At 43.5% G+C, this 16,051-nt stretch overlaps 1 protein-coding gene across 2 annotated transcripts in view; it reads right to left on the bottom strand.

The window, feature by feature from the left end:
- The window catches only part of LONRF3 (LON peptidase N-terminal domain and ring finger 3), a 36,161-nt gene that overhangs the window by 8,122 nt on the left and 11,988 nt on the right, over positions 1–16,051 (bottom strand). For both annotated transcript variants that reach the window (XM_055565644.1, XM_055565645.1), the window contains 4 exons: positions 13,844–14,108; positions 13,005–13,095; positions 3,731–3,845; positions 1,437–1,558 (listed from right to left, as the gene is read on the bottom strand). In XM_055565644.1, coding sequence (XP_055421619.1) covers positions 1,437–1,558; positions 3,731–3,845; positions 13,005–13,095; positions 13,844–14,108 — 593 coding nt within the window. The remainder of the gene's footprint in view (positions 1–1,436; positions 1,559–3,730; positions 3,846–13,004; positions 13,096–13,843; positions 14,109–16,051) is intronic.

The following is a 16,051-nucleotide window of genomic DNA, read 5'->3' as shown; positions in this document are numbered from 1 at the left end:
ATAAGACATTAAATGATACGTGAGAAGAGGGTTCAGAAAGATTCAAGGTGAACTTAATATCAGAAAGAAAGATAAAGACTCCTGCAGTAGATCTAATATGTCAATGAGAAAAGAAGGACTGCACTTCTGGCTTCCCAGGAAAACATGTTAGTCAAAGGGAGAGGTGCAAACAAACTGGTTTCAGTTTAACATGTTTTCTATGGGGTGGGCATAAAGCCAGAACAGCCTCCTCGGGAACTTCATCCTCAGAACACTGTAAGAATTCCGCTGGGAATGGGGAGATGAGTGGGCAGCAGTACGAGAGGCAGAAATTAGTGACTTCCCACTGCTTTTTCTGCTATCTGAGGCAGAGAGTTTGGAGCCCTACTTCCATCTCACCCTACTCGCTACCTCTCACAACACCTGTGATGGAAGAGGAATCATAATAACCAGAAGCATTCTTACCATTACTTTTATTAAGTGCTTATTCTGCACCAGCTCATTTGATCTTCATAATGAGCCCTTGAGGTAGGAACTACTATTATCCCCAAGTTACAGATGAGGAAACTGAGGCCCAAAGACATTAAGTGACTTGTCTAAGGTCATGAAGTCTACTCACTTTGTGGCAAAACTGTGTCACAAGCCCAGGTCTGACTGACATCAAAGTTCTTAACCTCATAGAACCTCCTTATGTATCTGAAGACTGTCTTCAGAATATAGCTGACCCTTGAACAACTCGGGGGTTACAGGGACTGACCCTCTGCACAGTTGAAAATCAGCATGTAACTTAGAGCCAGTCCTCTTTATCCATGCTTCCCTGGTGGCTCAGCTGGTAAAGAATCTGCCCACAATGCAGGAGACCTGGGTTCAATCCTTGGGTTGGGAAGATCCCCTGGAGAAGGGAACATCTACCCACTCCAGTATTCGGGCCTGGAGAATTCCACGGACTGTATAGTCCATGGGGTCAGAAAGAGTTGGACACAACTGAGTGGCTTTCACTTTCATTGACCTTTATCCACGGTTCAGCATCCATGGATCTGACCAACCACACATTGGATCATGCAGTACTGCAGTATTTACTACTGAAAAAAATCCACACATAAGTAGAACTGCATGATTCGAATCCACGTTGTTTAAGGGTCAACTATACTTCATTCAGTTCCCCTGATAACTTATTCCAATCTAATCCTGCCCATGACACCCAGCTACTAGTGCCAATAACCTGGTCAGTGGTTTGACTTAAGTTTCTTCAGTGGTGAGCTAGTAAATCAACAATCAGCTTTCTAGGGGTGGGGAGGGGAAGTCCTTGTTACTGCATTTGCCAATTTTCACGGTGTCAACACTCTCACTGTGGCCAATTTCAAGCTATCAGCATGGTATCACTAAATGGGGAAGATATGTGCACTTTCAGTTCTATGAGCTGGCGTGAATGAAACTGAAAACAGCAGTGTGCATACTTAGAAAGTTCTTCCATTTCCTCTTCATAAAGCCTCCTTCGTTCCTTGAGTTCTTCTGGAAGGAATTTAGCTATTAGCTCTTCCATTATGACGTTTTTGCTGTACTTTCTTGATGCCAAGCACTACATGGGGAACAAGGCAGTTAGATATTGTGCAGTCATCAGAGAAATACAAAGCACTGCTGATGTAATCAGTAGAACATTTCAGTGACCAACATACTGGAGTAACGTGGATAGACACATTGGCAGCTCATATGATCATAATGTATATAATCTCTGGAGGTTAGAGTTTACCTTAAAAAAAGAACACACATGCAATGAATTACTTTTATAATTAGAAAAAATATTTTAACAAGGAAAAACACCTGCCTTGAAGTTTTAAAAATGCCATAGCCTTCCTAAAACACTGAAATTGATTATGATCATGTTTCTTGTCAATTAAGGGAGACAATCCTTTCCTTTCCTTTTTCTGATTATTGTGTTTATAAGCTCCCAGAATGTTCTCCACCTGAGACATGCTGCAAGTCCGTGGTCAAATGGTTCAGGGAACTAAAAAGCAATTTTAAAATCATTCATCCTTTCCTGCCCTGCCACACTCTCAGTGCTTGGCTTCTGGATATTTTGAGTCTATATATTATAACTATTTTTCTCCTCTAACTTAAGTATTTTTAAAATAAACTAAATACTGGTGATTTCATTTGCCCATTTATTTTTTTATTATAACATCTAGGTATCATTAAATTCACATTATAAACCCTGGTTTCAGAACCTAACTCAGGCTCAACTGTCACTATTACTCTTATCCCAAACACCCCTAGTCTATGCATATCCAAGGAGCTGTAAGGAGTGGGTGTTAACAGCATGAACCAGACAATGGGGATGACAACATCTGCAGAGAATTGCTGGTTATGGAAACTACCCACACAGACCCAGCAGGGGGAGCTCCTGAGTATAACACTGCAGGCTTCAGACATTTTTCCCTTTGCCAACGTCTGTCTATTCCGCAGTGAACATGATCAGAATAAGATATTTCTCTCTCTGGAAAATGGTGCAAGTATGACCCCAGGTGAATACCCAGAGACAGGTGGAAACAACTTCTAGCCCCTAAGTCCAGGATCCCACAGCCTCTGCTTCCAGGATGCCTTCTTAGCCACTGGCATTGCCTGGCTGAAGGAAAATCAAAGGCTTGCCCAGTCTTTGGGAGAAAGCAATGGCTCAGAAGGTAGCCTCTGCTGATGCTAAAACAAAAACCCAGGAAAGGCACATATTAAAATGTCAACAGTATATTTTCCTTCTTTCTGCTGTTCTGAATGTTGGTAATGTTCCCACAATACGAATGCATTATTTAAGTATAACAGCCATGGGCTTCTCACCTACAATCAGGACAGCAATCCCCCCTCTTTACCCAGGCCAGACATGACACTGACCCTCCCCCCAGCCCAACACACGCCCTCAGGGCTATCCTGGGTGATTATCTCACTTCCTTCCCTTAGTTTAAATGGTCGGGTGCTGGGAAAGCTCAACATGTGACTTCTCTGGATCTACATTCACCAAGAGAGAGTCTTGCATCATCTCCAGCCTCTCCTCAGGGACGACAGGGGTCAAGGAACATGAATACTAATTGTAAAATGTGGCAAACAAGTCCCTGGCAGGGGGAGAGGGATGACAAGATGGATTCCCAGATCTTCTTGTGCTATAGAAAATTACAGCAAATCCACTTGAAAAGCAAAGGTGGCTGTTTGTGTGATTCATTTTAGAGGACCTGGAAGCCCCAGAGATTTTCAAGCAGACAAATACCTGCTAATAATAAAGGAGACAGCTGAGGAGAGGGACAAGGACCACAACGAAGGGCTTTGAGGTTTTCCTGGGGACCTGGGGGTGATCTCTTCAAACTATGGAATAAACACTGATGATAAAGGAACACTGGAGCTCATAGATGAATGAGCCAAGGCCAGTGAATCAGGGGCCATGATGGGATTAGAACCAAGATCCATGTTTATCATCAATTTGATCCGTGTTTATCACCACTTTGATTCATGTTTATTATCATTTTGATATTTTTGTTTCCAACACAGATTGATCTCACTGCTAGCAGTTCATAAAAAGCTAGCTGTTGCCTCATTTCTCTGGAGGACTTTGTGGAGAGAGGAGGGGTGGCTCTAAGACAGGAGAAATTGATGGTCTGAAGGGGTGTTTTGCTCTAGCACAGTGCAGTGGCTTGGGATCCAATAGGATACTGTCTTCATTCCCAATTCCAAATAAACTAACCCGATCAAGAAAGAAACAACGTTTTACCTGGGAAAGACCGTCTTTGCACAGTGGACACTTCGCATTGTGATCTAGACATCTTTCAAGGCATTTTAAGCAAAAGGTGTGCCCACAGGGTGTTGTGACTGGTTCGTAGAATAATCTGAAATTTAGGAATCAAAATGGAAGAAAATTGCAATCAAACCAAACATAAAAGACAGAGCTATTGAATGTTAAGGTTTTTACAGTATTATTTGAGAAAGTCTATGCGTGGGAGTAAGAGGGGGGTTCTTTTTCCTTTTTAAAAAACAATCCCTTACACTTTAGAAAACCATTTGCTTTTTATTTCTGAGCTGGATTTAAATGCATCAAATAATGCATTTATTAAAATTTAGGACACAGCTAGATCATTTTATAGCATTAGTTCTAGTAAGTCTCTTGCAGAGCATCCAGATTTTTTCCCTGTCAGGTCCCAGAAAAATGAAGATGAATGCCCAGAGTATCTGATTAGATTCCATTCTAAAATACTTAGCCAACCTGTTCACCTGGATATACATAAACACATAGATAAAGAGACACAGAGATAAATACACACACTCTCATATTTAAGCACTTTATATAATATTAAATGGGAAAAGACTAGGTTTATTTGCTAACCTTGATTCCATTTTTCATCTAAACAATGTTTACAGTCTGAAGGATCTCTAAATTGCACCTGTAACAAACATACTGCCTTTTACATGGATGGATCGTTTACCCAGGGGCAGTAGAGTAAGATTATTACTGTGCTTATTAATAGACAGACAGACACATACATAGATACATGTGTATACATACACATTCTCTAATTAGATCCTATTTTAATTGCTTTGCAGGAACTGGCTATTTTTTTCAAAGCAATCTGAGCCTCTTTTAAAAAGCTGTTCTGTACATTCAGAGATTCATGGATTTATTTTGCTTAATGAAAATCTCACCTGCAGCAGGACCACTGGATGGAGGCAGCTGAAGATGATGCTTCAGAAGTGGAGCTCGCACTCTCCAAGAGGACAGAAAGAAGGGAAAGACGCCAGAACAGCTTATTTTGACCTCACTAGAGTGTTCAGTTGAGAGGAAGAGGCTGCAAGCTGCACAGCCCCCTCGTGTGGCCAGGAGGTGCACCAGCAGCCTGGCCACACAGCCAGGCGAGCAAAAGAATCAAAACATCAGAGCTGAAAGTACTTGAGAAAACATCGAGCCCACCAGCCAGAATGAAACAGATCCAGAGTGAATGAAGTCACTTATCTAAGAGTACACAGCCAGCTGTTGGCAGATGAAAGTCTTTCCAACTTCCCTTTCCAGGCGTATGCCCTTTCTATTAGAACAATAATTCTCAACCGTTGCTGTGTTCGAGAATCATGTGGATTGTTTTTTCTTTAAGTAGCTTTTTAGATATATTATTGACATGCAATAAGTTGCACATACTTAAAGTGTACAATTTGATAAGTGTTGACACATGTACACACCTATGAAACCATCTCCAAGATCAAGATAATCAACATGCTTGTCACTCCCAAATGTCTCCTTGTGTCCCTGGGCAAACCCTCCCTCTTGCTCCTCCCTAGACCACCCTCCCCCATCACCTGGGGAACTTTTAAAAACTATAGAGGCTGGACCTCACCTACAGAGATTCAGATCAGTTGGTCCAGGTTAAGAGCCAGGCATCAGGATTTTTAAAGCTCCCTGGGTGGTTTTAATGTGCAGCCAGAGTTGGGAGTCACTGAATTACACAATCCTACTAACCTCTGCATGGACAAATCTCCATTGGTCTCTAAACCTAATTATCAGAGTCCCCTGTGGAACTTTAAAAACACAGACATGGCAAAGTCTCACTTGATAAAGTTTGCAATTCAAGAGATTTATTATTTTTAACAAGCCAAGAAAGGTCTGGACCTGGGAAGAAGTTTTTCATATATTTACTGTTTTCTACTTTTTAAATAGTATCAATGTGTTTAAAAAGTAGTTAATGTATCTAACTGAGCTAATAAATTTTAGTTACTAAATTGGCCAAAAAGTAAAATAAATTTTCAAAAAAAGATCTTTAATGGAGGTCCTAACCAGTGTACTAAGGCAAGGGATAAAAAAAGTCTGAAGACTGAAAAGGAAAAAAAGCTGTTGTTATTCATAAATGGTATGATGATGAACTTAGAAAATCTAAAAGAATCTTAGAATGATTATTAGAATTAATAGGAATTGAGATAATTAGCAAGAATGCTAGACAAATACACACACACACAACTGTAGTTCTACATACCAACACGAAGCGTGAGAGAATAGATTTTTTTAAAGATGACACTTACAAGTGCTTTTGAAAATCAAGTGCCCATGAGTGAAGTCAGACAAAGACAAATATAATATGGTATCGCTTAAATGTGGAATCTAAAAAAAAAAGTGGAAATGAACTTATTCAAAAAATAGAAATATAATCACAGACACAGAAAACAAAATTATGGTTACCAGGGGGTAAGGTGGGGAGGGAGATTCGGATTGACATATACATACTACTATATACAAAATTGATAACTAATAAGGACCTACTGCAGAGAAGGCAATGGCAGCCCACTCCAGTACTCTTGCCTGGAAAATCCCATGGACGGAGGAGCCTGGTAGGCTGCAGTCCATGGGGTCGCTAAGAGTCGGACACGACTGAGTGACCTCACTTTCCCTTTTCACTTTCATGCCTTGGAGAAGGAAATGGCAACCCACTCCAGTGTTCTTGCCTGGAGAATCCCGGGGACGGGGGAGCCTGGTGGGCTGCTGTCTATGGGGTCACACAGAGTCGGACATGACTGAAGCGACTTAGCAGCAGCAGCAGCAGCAAGGACCTACTGGGGGCTTCCCAGGTGGCACTAGTGGTAAAGAACCCACTTGCCAATGCAGAAGATGCAGGAGACATGAGTTCTATCCCTGGGTCACAAGATTCCCTGGAGGAGTGGCAACCCACTCCAGTATTTTTGCCTGGAGAATCCCACGGACAGAGGAGCCTGGCAGGCTACAGTCCACAGGGTCACAAAGAGTCGGACCACGACTGAAGTGACTCAGTACACAGCGTTCAAGGACCTACTGTATAGCAGAGGGAACTCTACTTAATACTCTAGAATGGCCTATATGGGAAAAGAATTTTTAAAAGAGTGGATATATGTATATGTATAACTGATCCACTTTGCTGTTGAAATTAACATAATGTTGTAAATTAACTATGCTCCAATAAAAATCTTTTTAAAAAGACAACAAAAAAATGAAAAAGAAAATCAAGTGTCCAGGAATAAATCTAACAAAAGTTTATGAGATCTCTATTGTAAGAAACTGCAAACATTTCATTGAAAGTAAAAGAAGACCTAACTAAGTCCCAATGAAAGACCCCAATGGGTTATTTCACTTGTTTGTTTTTGTGGAACTTGGCAAGTTGATTTCTAAACTTCATAAGGCAAGGCAAAGTGCCAAGAAGAGCCAAGACACTTTTGAAGAGCAGCAACGTGGGAGAACTTGCTCTACCAGACATGAGAATTTATTATAAAACAGTACTGATTGAAAAGCAGTAAGACTAGCACAGGAACAAACAGATCTGTAGAATAGAATACAAAACCCAGAAATAGATTCAGACCCAGATTCTTGATTTTTAAAAATGTGGCACTTCAAAACAGAGAGAAGATTTTCCACACATAAATAGAATCCTCAATAAGTGCTATTTGGGATAGTTGGCTATCAATAGGGGGCAAAGAAGTTGGACTGATTCTCATACCATACACAAAAAGCAACACCATGTGGGCTGTAAAAGTGAATGGGAAAGACAAAGAGTAAAGCTCTTAGAATACAAGATAGAATATCTGTATGACCTCCAGGGGAAAAAAAGATTTCCTAAACAACACACACACACACACACACACAAATGCTAACTATAAATGAAAAGATTGATCATTGTTACCATATGAAATTTAAGAACTTGTTAGTGTATTGAAAGATGCCATTAAGAGACCTTTCATGTTGAAAAATGTCTTTATTTAATAAGCCTCATAGAATGGCTTTCTTCCTTAAACTATATGCATGTACAACTTTGATAAAAATTTAAAAACCAAATTAAAAATTAAAGGCCATTAACAGGAAAAAAAAAAAAAGAAAGGTGCCATTAAGAGAGCAAAAAGGCAAGTCACAGAGTGGGAGAAGATATTTGCAACAAGGTGACTAATGAAGGATTTGCATTTAGAACATACGTAGAGCTCCTACAAGTCAGTAAGAAAAAGAGAGATAACCCACTGAAAATGGGGAGAGTTATATATACACTTCCTTGGTGGCTCAGACAGTAAAGAATGCGGCAATGGCTGCAATGCAGGAGATCCGGGTTCGATCCCTGGTTGGGAAGATTCCCTGGAGAAGGGAATCTCCTACCCACTCCAGTATATTCTTGCCTGGAGAATTCCATGGACAGAGGAGCCCAGCAGGCTGCAGTCCATGGGTTCACAAAGAGTCAGACATGACTGAGCAACTAACACACATATATACACTAGTAGACATAAAAATTGTTCATAGTAACATTGTCCATAATAGCCCTAAACTACAAACAACCCAAATATCCATCTAGAATATAACTGATTTTGTTAGATTCATACAATGGCACACTATACACTAGTGAAAATGAACAAATTTCACCAACATGCAATAACATGGATAAATATTCATCCTGAGGAAAAGAAGTTACAACAAAAGAATCCATTCTGGATAATTCAACTTACATTAAGTATTTTTAAACAGGAAAAAATGAAATTGCACTGTTTAGAGATACACACAAGAGTGGTAAGACTTTTTTTTTTTAAAAAAAGAAGAGATAAAATTCAAGATAGTGATTTTAGGGGCAGTGGCGGAGGGGGTGGTGATTTAGAAGTGACATATGGGCAGCTTCTGGAGTCCTGGTAATTAATGTTTTCTTTCTTGGGCTGAAAGGGATTGCATGAGTAGCCTCTTTACAGTATTTTATGAGAATCCATTCCTATTTTTATGTACTTTCCCAGTGTATCTATTTCACAATTTAAAGTATTTCTCAAGATTGTGACTTGCAGGCTGACTTTGTGGACCACTGCTGTGATCTAACTACTAGAAGCAGCCAAGACAGATGATCTCATTTCCTCAGTAATTTGAAACCTGTGAATCTGAATGCCTTTTATACATTATTCGATGACATTAATGATGAAGACTGATTGATGAACCTGTATCTGTAAAACTATTTTTTCCTGAGAATTTCAAAATTGGGCCTTTTGTTCACTGAAGAATGTAATCCACATACAAATAATAATGATATAGCTGGCCAATTAATTGCAATAACTACTGACATTTAATGAGCAGATGAATGTAGCAGACACAAAAGGATACAGCAACTCTTAGCAAGAGCTATGATTAAAATGCCCCTGATCTGAGTGGTCGCAAACAAGAATGCTGCCACAGATGCTGCATAATTATTGTTCTGAAATAATTCAAGGTTCAGATGCTTAGAATGTATCATCTTTCAATACTCAACCCACTTCTATTCAGGCTGACTGAGTAAAGAGACTGGGAACAGATAGAATGTATTTCTCTTGCTATCAGGAATGTGTGCATTGCTGTTTTTCATATAAATTAGCTTTATATAGTCATAGGCAGTAGTTAATTGGATTAGCTCTATTTTACTATGGAGGAAATTGGCTCAGGCAAGTTAAATAACTTGCCCAAGGCCACACAGCTAGCTAGTAAATAGCAGCACTTGGGATGTGAAGTCACATGGGATTCTCAAGCCCATCTTCCTTCTCCACTAGATGACACAGAGACGACTGTGTGTGAATCTAGATCTTGGAACAAACACCATCCATGTACATGTAGATACACACACTCACACACAAACACACCCTTTTATCCTTTTCTCTCTGTCTCTCTCCCTTCCCTTCCCCACCACCAGAGAGAGCGAGAGAGAAACTCTATATATAGAGAGATAGAATTAGAAATATCTACTCAAATTCCTCTCCCTTTTATTTATCACTTTAGAATGATTTCAGAAAACACTTCAGGGAGGGATTTATAAATCAGTGTAGGGCCAGATTTTCTCACAAGAAAGCATTTTACATTGTCAGGGTGATGGAGTAAACAATAGTAATAATAAATGCTTTCAGTTAGATGTCAGCCTGGATAAAATGTTTGGCTTGTCTGGAAATAGCTATCTTTTCCCACCAGTTACATCCTTGTATTGTGCTCTTGTGTGGCTATCAAATGAGAGCAAAGGGGGAACAAGGAGGAGGGAGGGGGTGGAGGGAGAGAGAGAGAGCAGTGAACTGACTCCGTAACACCAGCTACTTGAGCAGCTCAAACTAGGTTAGATATAAAGCTTTTCATTTCAATGGACAAAGGGGCCACTGGGCCATTGGGTAACTGGTTCAAATATCCAACATTCCTGCTCCACAGCGGGCCCAGAGGTGACCCCAGGGCAAGGGTATCCGGAGCAGGTAAATCTCAAGAGAGGATTGGCAGCCATTAAAGACGGAGGAGGAGAGTTCTGAGGTGATGGAATCAGAGAGCAACTTCCCCCAGCAGATCTTGTTCCGTCCAGCAAGGGGGACTCGGAGACTGGGAAGTTTCTCTTTAGCTCACCCTCCAATGGTTGTTCCATTCACTCTTTCCACCATTTTCCCCTGAGGAATATATAAGCAACTCCTGATTTTCTCTCTAGACTCAGAACAGATCAATTCCTACTCTAACTCGTCTTCAACCAAGACAGCACCACGGCACTGGATTTTATTCTTGAAACCTGCACAGGAGGTACACATGTGTAGTTTCATGACCCGGCAGATTGCTTGAAAATATCTCTCACCATAAACTCTCTCCACCAAAGACACAGGACAGTCATGACAGAACCTAAGAATAATTCTAATCATGATTAGAAAAATAAAAACACTACAGGAAACAGGAACTTTTTCAAGACTGCAATAATTCAAAGGAAAGCATGTATCTGAAATGGCCTCTGTCAACATGTGATTTCTGACTTGGAGACAAGCCCTGCTGGAAGGGGAACCACATGTTTCTGAACTAGGGCTCCAGTTTTAAGAGCCTTGAGATCAGAAATGCTCTCTAGACTTGGCAGGTTTCTTTTCACCATCAAGCAGCTCCCGAGTGTCCCTCGTGTAACTCAGCAGCCCATACAATAGCTGCTCCAGGCAAAGATGGGTTTTTGCTTTGAAGTCTCATTTAGAACAGAGGGGCAGGATAAGGGAAATAATGGCTTTTCAACTCAGAGCGAGCAAACTCGAAGGGGGTCTTATCCTCTTGGTGTTTATTTCTTGGACCAAATTTCTAACCCTTCTCTAAAGCCCCCTGTTGAGATCAGGGACAAACAAGATGAAAGGGAGAAAGCAGACGAAAGGGAACAAAAGAACTTCAACCTCAGAATTCTTAGCCCTCAGGGAAAACACAAACAGGATGAGTCTGCATGTTTGATTTTGCATCCCCGGGATGTCGGGAGGCGTGTCCAGGAGGATAAGCTGAATCAAGTCTATCAAAGTCTGACATCTGAAAGACCCTGGCTCTCATCGCTAGCTGAGCACCATAATGGCATTACCTGTGGGGGCCCACACCTCAGCTTGGAAAGCAGAGTGTGTCTGTCTCACACCTTGGCTCTGGCTTGACCCACCTGCTACATCACTGTGATGGGGAGGGGGCCCAAGGGTCCAGGTTATACAGCTAGTATAACCCACTCCACCTAGAGCTCTGACAATATATGCAGGGCTTGCTTCAAGTGCTGCTACATTCCTTATCAAGTCTGTTTGAGCTTACAAGAAAATCTGACAATTCTTTTTTTTTTTGAGAGAGAGAGAGAGAAAAAGAAAAAGTACGTGTTCAGGTAACAGCTGCCTTACTCATTTTTATTCAGAGGACAAGAAAAGTCACTTTGAGCAGTGACAAATGCCTGGGATTGACATGGAAGGCATATGTACTTGTAAAGGGCAAGAAGACATCTGAGGGGCCTCCGTTGGCTGCATCCATCAGTGTGATGGACCAAAAGATTTTTCTTGACATCTCTTGTCTTGGTTCAGTCATCTTAACAACTTTTGTGCAAATATCTCAGCCTCCTTTTAAAGCTCTTTTGCCAAGGGGAAGGCACATTTGAGAATCTACTGAAAGCTGTGGACCTTGCCCTGGAAAACTCTCTCTCTCTCTCTCTCTCTCACACACACACACATACTTTTACATATAACATCAGGGAATTCCTAGATCTACTAGAATCCATGCACAGAACCTCCTCAGGGGTCAATGGACCTAAAGCTAAAGAACCTCTGGTCTAGAAAAAACAGTTAACATTTACTGAGTACTGACTATATGTCAGGCACTCTTCTAAGTGTCTCAAATAGATTTTCGCAATTAATCATAACAACACCATAGAACAGGTACCACTGTTCTCTATTTTACTGATGAGAAAACAGTGGTGGAGAAAGTCACTTGCTCCAGGTCAAACAGCCAGTAAGTGGCACAGCCTGGGTGGAAACCCAGGCCATCTGTTTTTGGAGACCTCCTCTTAGCCACAAAGCCACGGTTGTGAAATGAAACAAGTGCAAGTCATTTGTTTTTGCAGACCACGCCTGCAGCAGTTTCCTATTTGTATATGTTGTGGGGTGGGGGTGGGGGGGAGGCATGTATCTCTAGAGATCTGAGAAAGTAGAGACAATGTGGCAGTAGGTGGAGGAGAGACTCTTAGCCAAGTCGTACATGCCCACTACTGACCACTGAGCAGGCAGGTATAGACCAAAAATGAGTCCAGCCCTCTCCTTGGCTTCCAGAGAATAGGCCTGTGAGGCTGACACTGGCACTCATGCTTTGAGATCTTGATCTAGTAGCCAGTAGAAATTAGTTCCAGGGTCCCAAACTTAAATAGAGGCCAGGAAAGTGATGCAAATGTGAGAGGAAGGCAGTGGTCGAGGGAGGGGGGCCGTGACCAACTGGAGTGAGTGTCCTGTCTCTAAACATTCACCTTAACAACAACCTCCCAAATCCCATGAGGGCTGAACAAAAGCCATCCAGCCTGTGGACTGTCAGTTTGACCTCTGAGTAGACAGTTTCCTTCCTGCTCTCTAGGTATTTCCAAGGCAGGAGTGCGGGGCATGTGATCCGTAAACAAGGGACACAAGCTCGCCCGTGTGACAGTCAACGTGACTTCCATTTTGTTAGAAGCATGCTTTTCTGTGCTAACCAACCAAGCCATAGGTCACTAGCAGAGAGGTGCAGACACCAGAGGGGAAGACCTCTCGGGCAGTAAGCGACAGGGCACCTCACATACCTCATACAGAGGGAGCATTCAAGGTCAGAGGCGTCAAAAGATGCCAGCGGGACACTGAGCGCAGGCCTGGCCCTGGGGTCAGTGGAGGGATCTGTGATGTAGAGAGCAGAAGTCAGAGGGGAACCAACCTTGGTGTCACAAGACAGCACTTCTAAGGCCAAAGAACCCAAATATTTTTTTCAGTCAGCCACTCTCATCACCTCCCCGAGAATTGATTTAGTGGCCAAGTGAGCCACTGAGAATGGGGTACCCTGATACAGGCACGTGGAGGCTTCCAGCAGCCCCAAAGAAAGAAATGTGTAGGTCAGGGATTGTCTGGGAGCCCTGGGGGGGCTTCATTTAAATGGAACAGGCACCTCACTCTTGACAAACAGCTGCAACGACTCCACGGGCTGAGCCAGGCCTTCATAGCTGACACTGAATCTTGGCACTGGCAGCCACTCTTGGAAAGATACCAAGCTGCAGCTGCTGCTTCTCAGATGCCTACCTACGGGGACACTACTGGGAACGAGCAGGACGAGGTGTGATGGAGCTGCCCGGGTCCGACTTCCCCAGAGTGGGGAAGGGGGTGCAGAGAGGCTGGCCTGGAAGGAAGTGACACCATCAAGGGCGTGAGATGTCATTACTTGACACTATGCTTGCCCATAAGCCCTGGCTTTCCCTTATAATTCATATGGGGCACCGGCAGGATGCTAGGAACTGCTTGCTCTCACAGAAACCCCACAGCCACCCTATAAGTGGCAGAGCAGAGGAGCCATCATGTGGAGGGTAGAAGACTCCACACACTGCTGAGCCCAGGCTCCCCTCCAAGCCCCCAACTCCCTGGGTAGAGTCTGCACCTGGCTTAGACGCTTTATTAGGCCTCTCTGGGTCTTGGGGTTCAATTTGGCAGTGCTTCCTTTTCTTCTCCTGGCATTTGCCAGTCTTAATGGAGGCAGCTTGGGAAGAGGCAGCGACCCCCTTCTCCTCCTCTGCTCCAACCGAGTCTTCCGTGTGGTCCTGCGGCCCATCCCCTGTCACTGTGACCAGGTTCATCAGGCTGCCCCCCTGGCCCCTGGCTGCTGCCCCCTCCTGACTGGAACAATGTGGGCGCTCGGGCGTTTCCTGGAGGAAGAAAGAGCCAAACATCAGAATCTACTGGGGCCCAACATTGTCCTCTGATAATTGTCTCCAGAAGGGACGAGGAGAAAACACTGCCCAGTCCTGACCATCTAGAGGACAGGTAGCTTAACTGGGCGGCAGTCATAGGGCACAGAAGGCCCAGATGGGGCAGAGTAAGGCATGCAGGGAGACAGTCCTTGGGCAGCAGTGAAGGCAAGATGCCAAGTGCAGTGCCGGTCTCCGCTCCTCTCCAGTCAGTCCCCAGTCACCACCTGAGGGACACCAAGGCATGCAGTGCAGTGAGGGTAGATCCTGCCACTCGGCCCTTCCTCTCACCCTCACTGCCATTCCCAGCCATCCTCCAGTCCCACATCCAGCTTCCAAAGAACTTTCGGGAAGGTTCTGGTGCAGGTGTGTTCACAGGCCTACCGAGTGCCCTCATGCTCCAGAGCTATGTTATACTGGTCAAAGGAACTAGGAACAAATGAATCCTCTCACTAGATTTTGGGCAAAAAGTCTGAAAAAGAGACAAGATCATCTGGCAAAATGATCAATAACATCTCTAGCCTTTTCAAGAATTTTTGTCCAGGAGAAGGATCTAGAAAAAAAAATCCAATGACAAAGTGTTTATGCAGGTTTTCCTGGAGAACCCCTCTCTCTACATTCAAAGTGTATGGGTCAAAATGCTCAGATTGTTGTGTTCCCTCCAACTCCAACCAAAAAAAAAAAAAAAACAAAACCTGGTAGATAGATGAAAAATGGGGAGCGCACAGCTGGGAGAAAATGATGAGGTGAGGAGGAAAAGGCTTTTCTGAGTCTCTAACCTGGGGAGTTCAGGGTTTTATCAGCACTATGGCACTGCCGCATCCTCAGATTTCCATGAGCCCTTGGCAGAGTCTACACAGAACAGCGCTTTGCAAGGCAAAGTTTGGGTAGAAACCCAGTCCCTACTCCTCAGCTTCCTCATACAAGAAAGCCAGGGGTGCTTTTTTTCTTCATTTCTGATTGGGCTGCAATTAGAAGTCACTCCAGGCGCTTGGGTTCAGTATTATGGTTCTCAATCCAGTAAAAATGATCTCAAAGAAGTATTGAAATGCAGGTGGTGCTAGTGGTAAAGAACCTGCCTGCCAATGCAGGAGACATAAGAGACGCAGGTTTGATCCCTGGGTGGGGAAGATCCCCAGGAGGGATCCCATGGACAGAGGAGACTGGCTGGCTACAGTCCATGGGGTCGCAAAGAGTTGGACACGACTGAAGTGACTTAGCATGGAGTACTGCTTTGATTTCAGGATATACTCTAAGTTCTGCCCATCACCCGCCCCCTGCCACCACCCAGCATTTTTGAGTCAGGCACACCTGCATTTTGTTCATTCTCCAGAGCAGGGAAAGAGGTCAGGGAAATATAAGATTTTCACCTGTCAGAGAACCAAGAAGCCATGGAGACCCTAGGGCTCACACAGGGGAGGAACGCAGGGCATGGATAGCAGGCAGGCAGATGCTTCGAGCTGCCTAGATCTTCAGAGCCCACCTCTGTCTACACATCTGTGCTTCTGAGCCCCAGCTTCTGCCCACTTGCCCTCTGCTTAGAAAGTTGGGGCCTGGAGACCATGGTTTTCAAAGACTCAAATCCCAGAAAGTTAACACTTCCTAAGTTGCTTCCCTCTCCCCGGCTCCACATATGTGCTAGAAGTCTACTTATGTGTAAGACACAATGCAGGAATATGAAATGACCTCCACTTGGGGATCAAATGGAGATGTCTTTGCACAAGGAACTCAGCTGGTACTCAAAGACCAGCAGCTTGAACAAACAAAAAGCAGGAAAGGAGGGGCTGTCAGGCCCTCTTCCCAGGCTCTGCCCCTAAGCTCACCCCAACTGAATGGCTCCTGGGGAAGTGGGCCTTTCTAGTTCTGTCACCTCTCTCAACTGGACCTGATAAAGAATTGAA

Source organism: Bubalus kerabau, chromosome X (genome assembly GCF_029407905.1).
Source record: "Bubalus kerabau isolate K-KA32 ecotype Philippines breed swamp buffalo chromosome X, PCC_UOA_SB_1v2, whole genome shotgun sequence".
NCBI lineage: Eukaryota > Metazoa > Chordata > Mammalia > Artiodactyla > Bovidae > Bubalus > Bubalus kerabau.
This window is presented reverse-complemented; position numbering and strand designations above follow the sequence as displayed.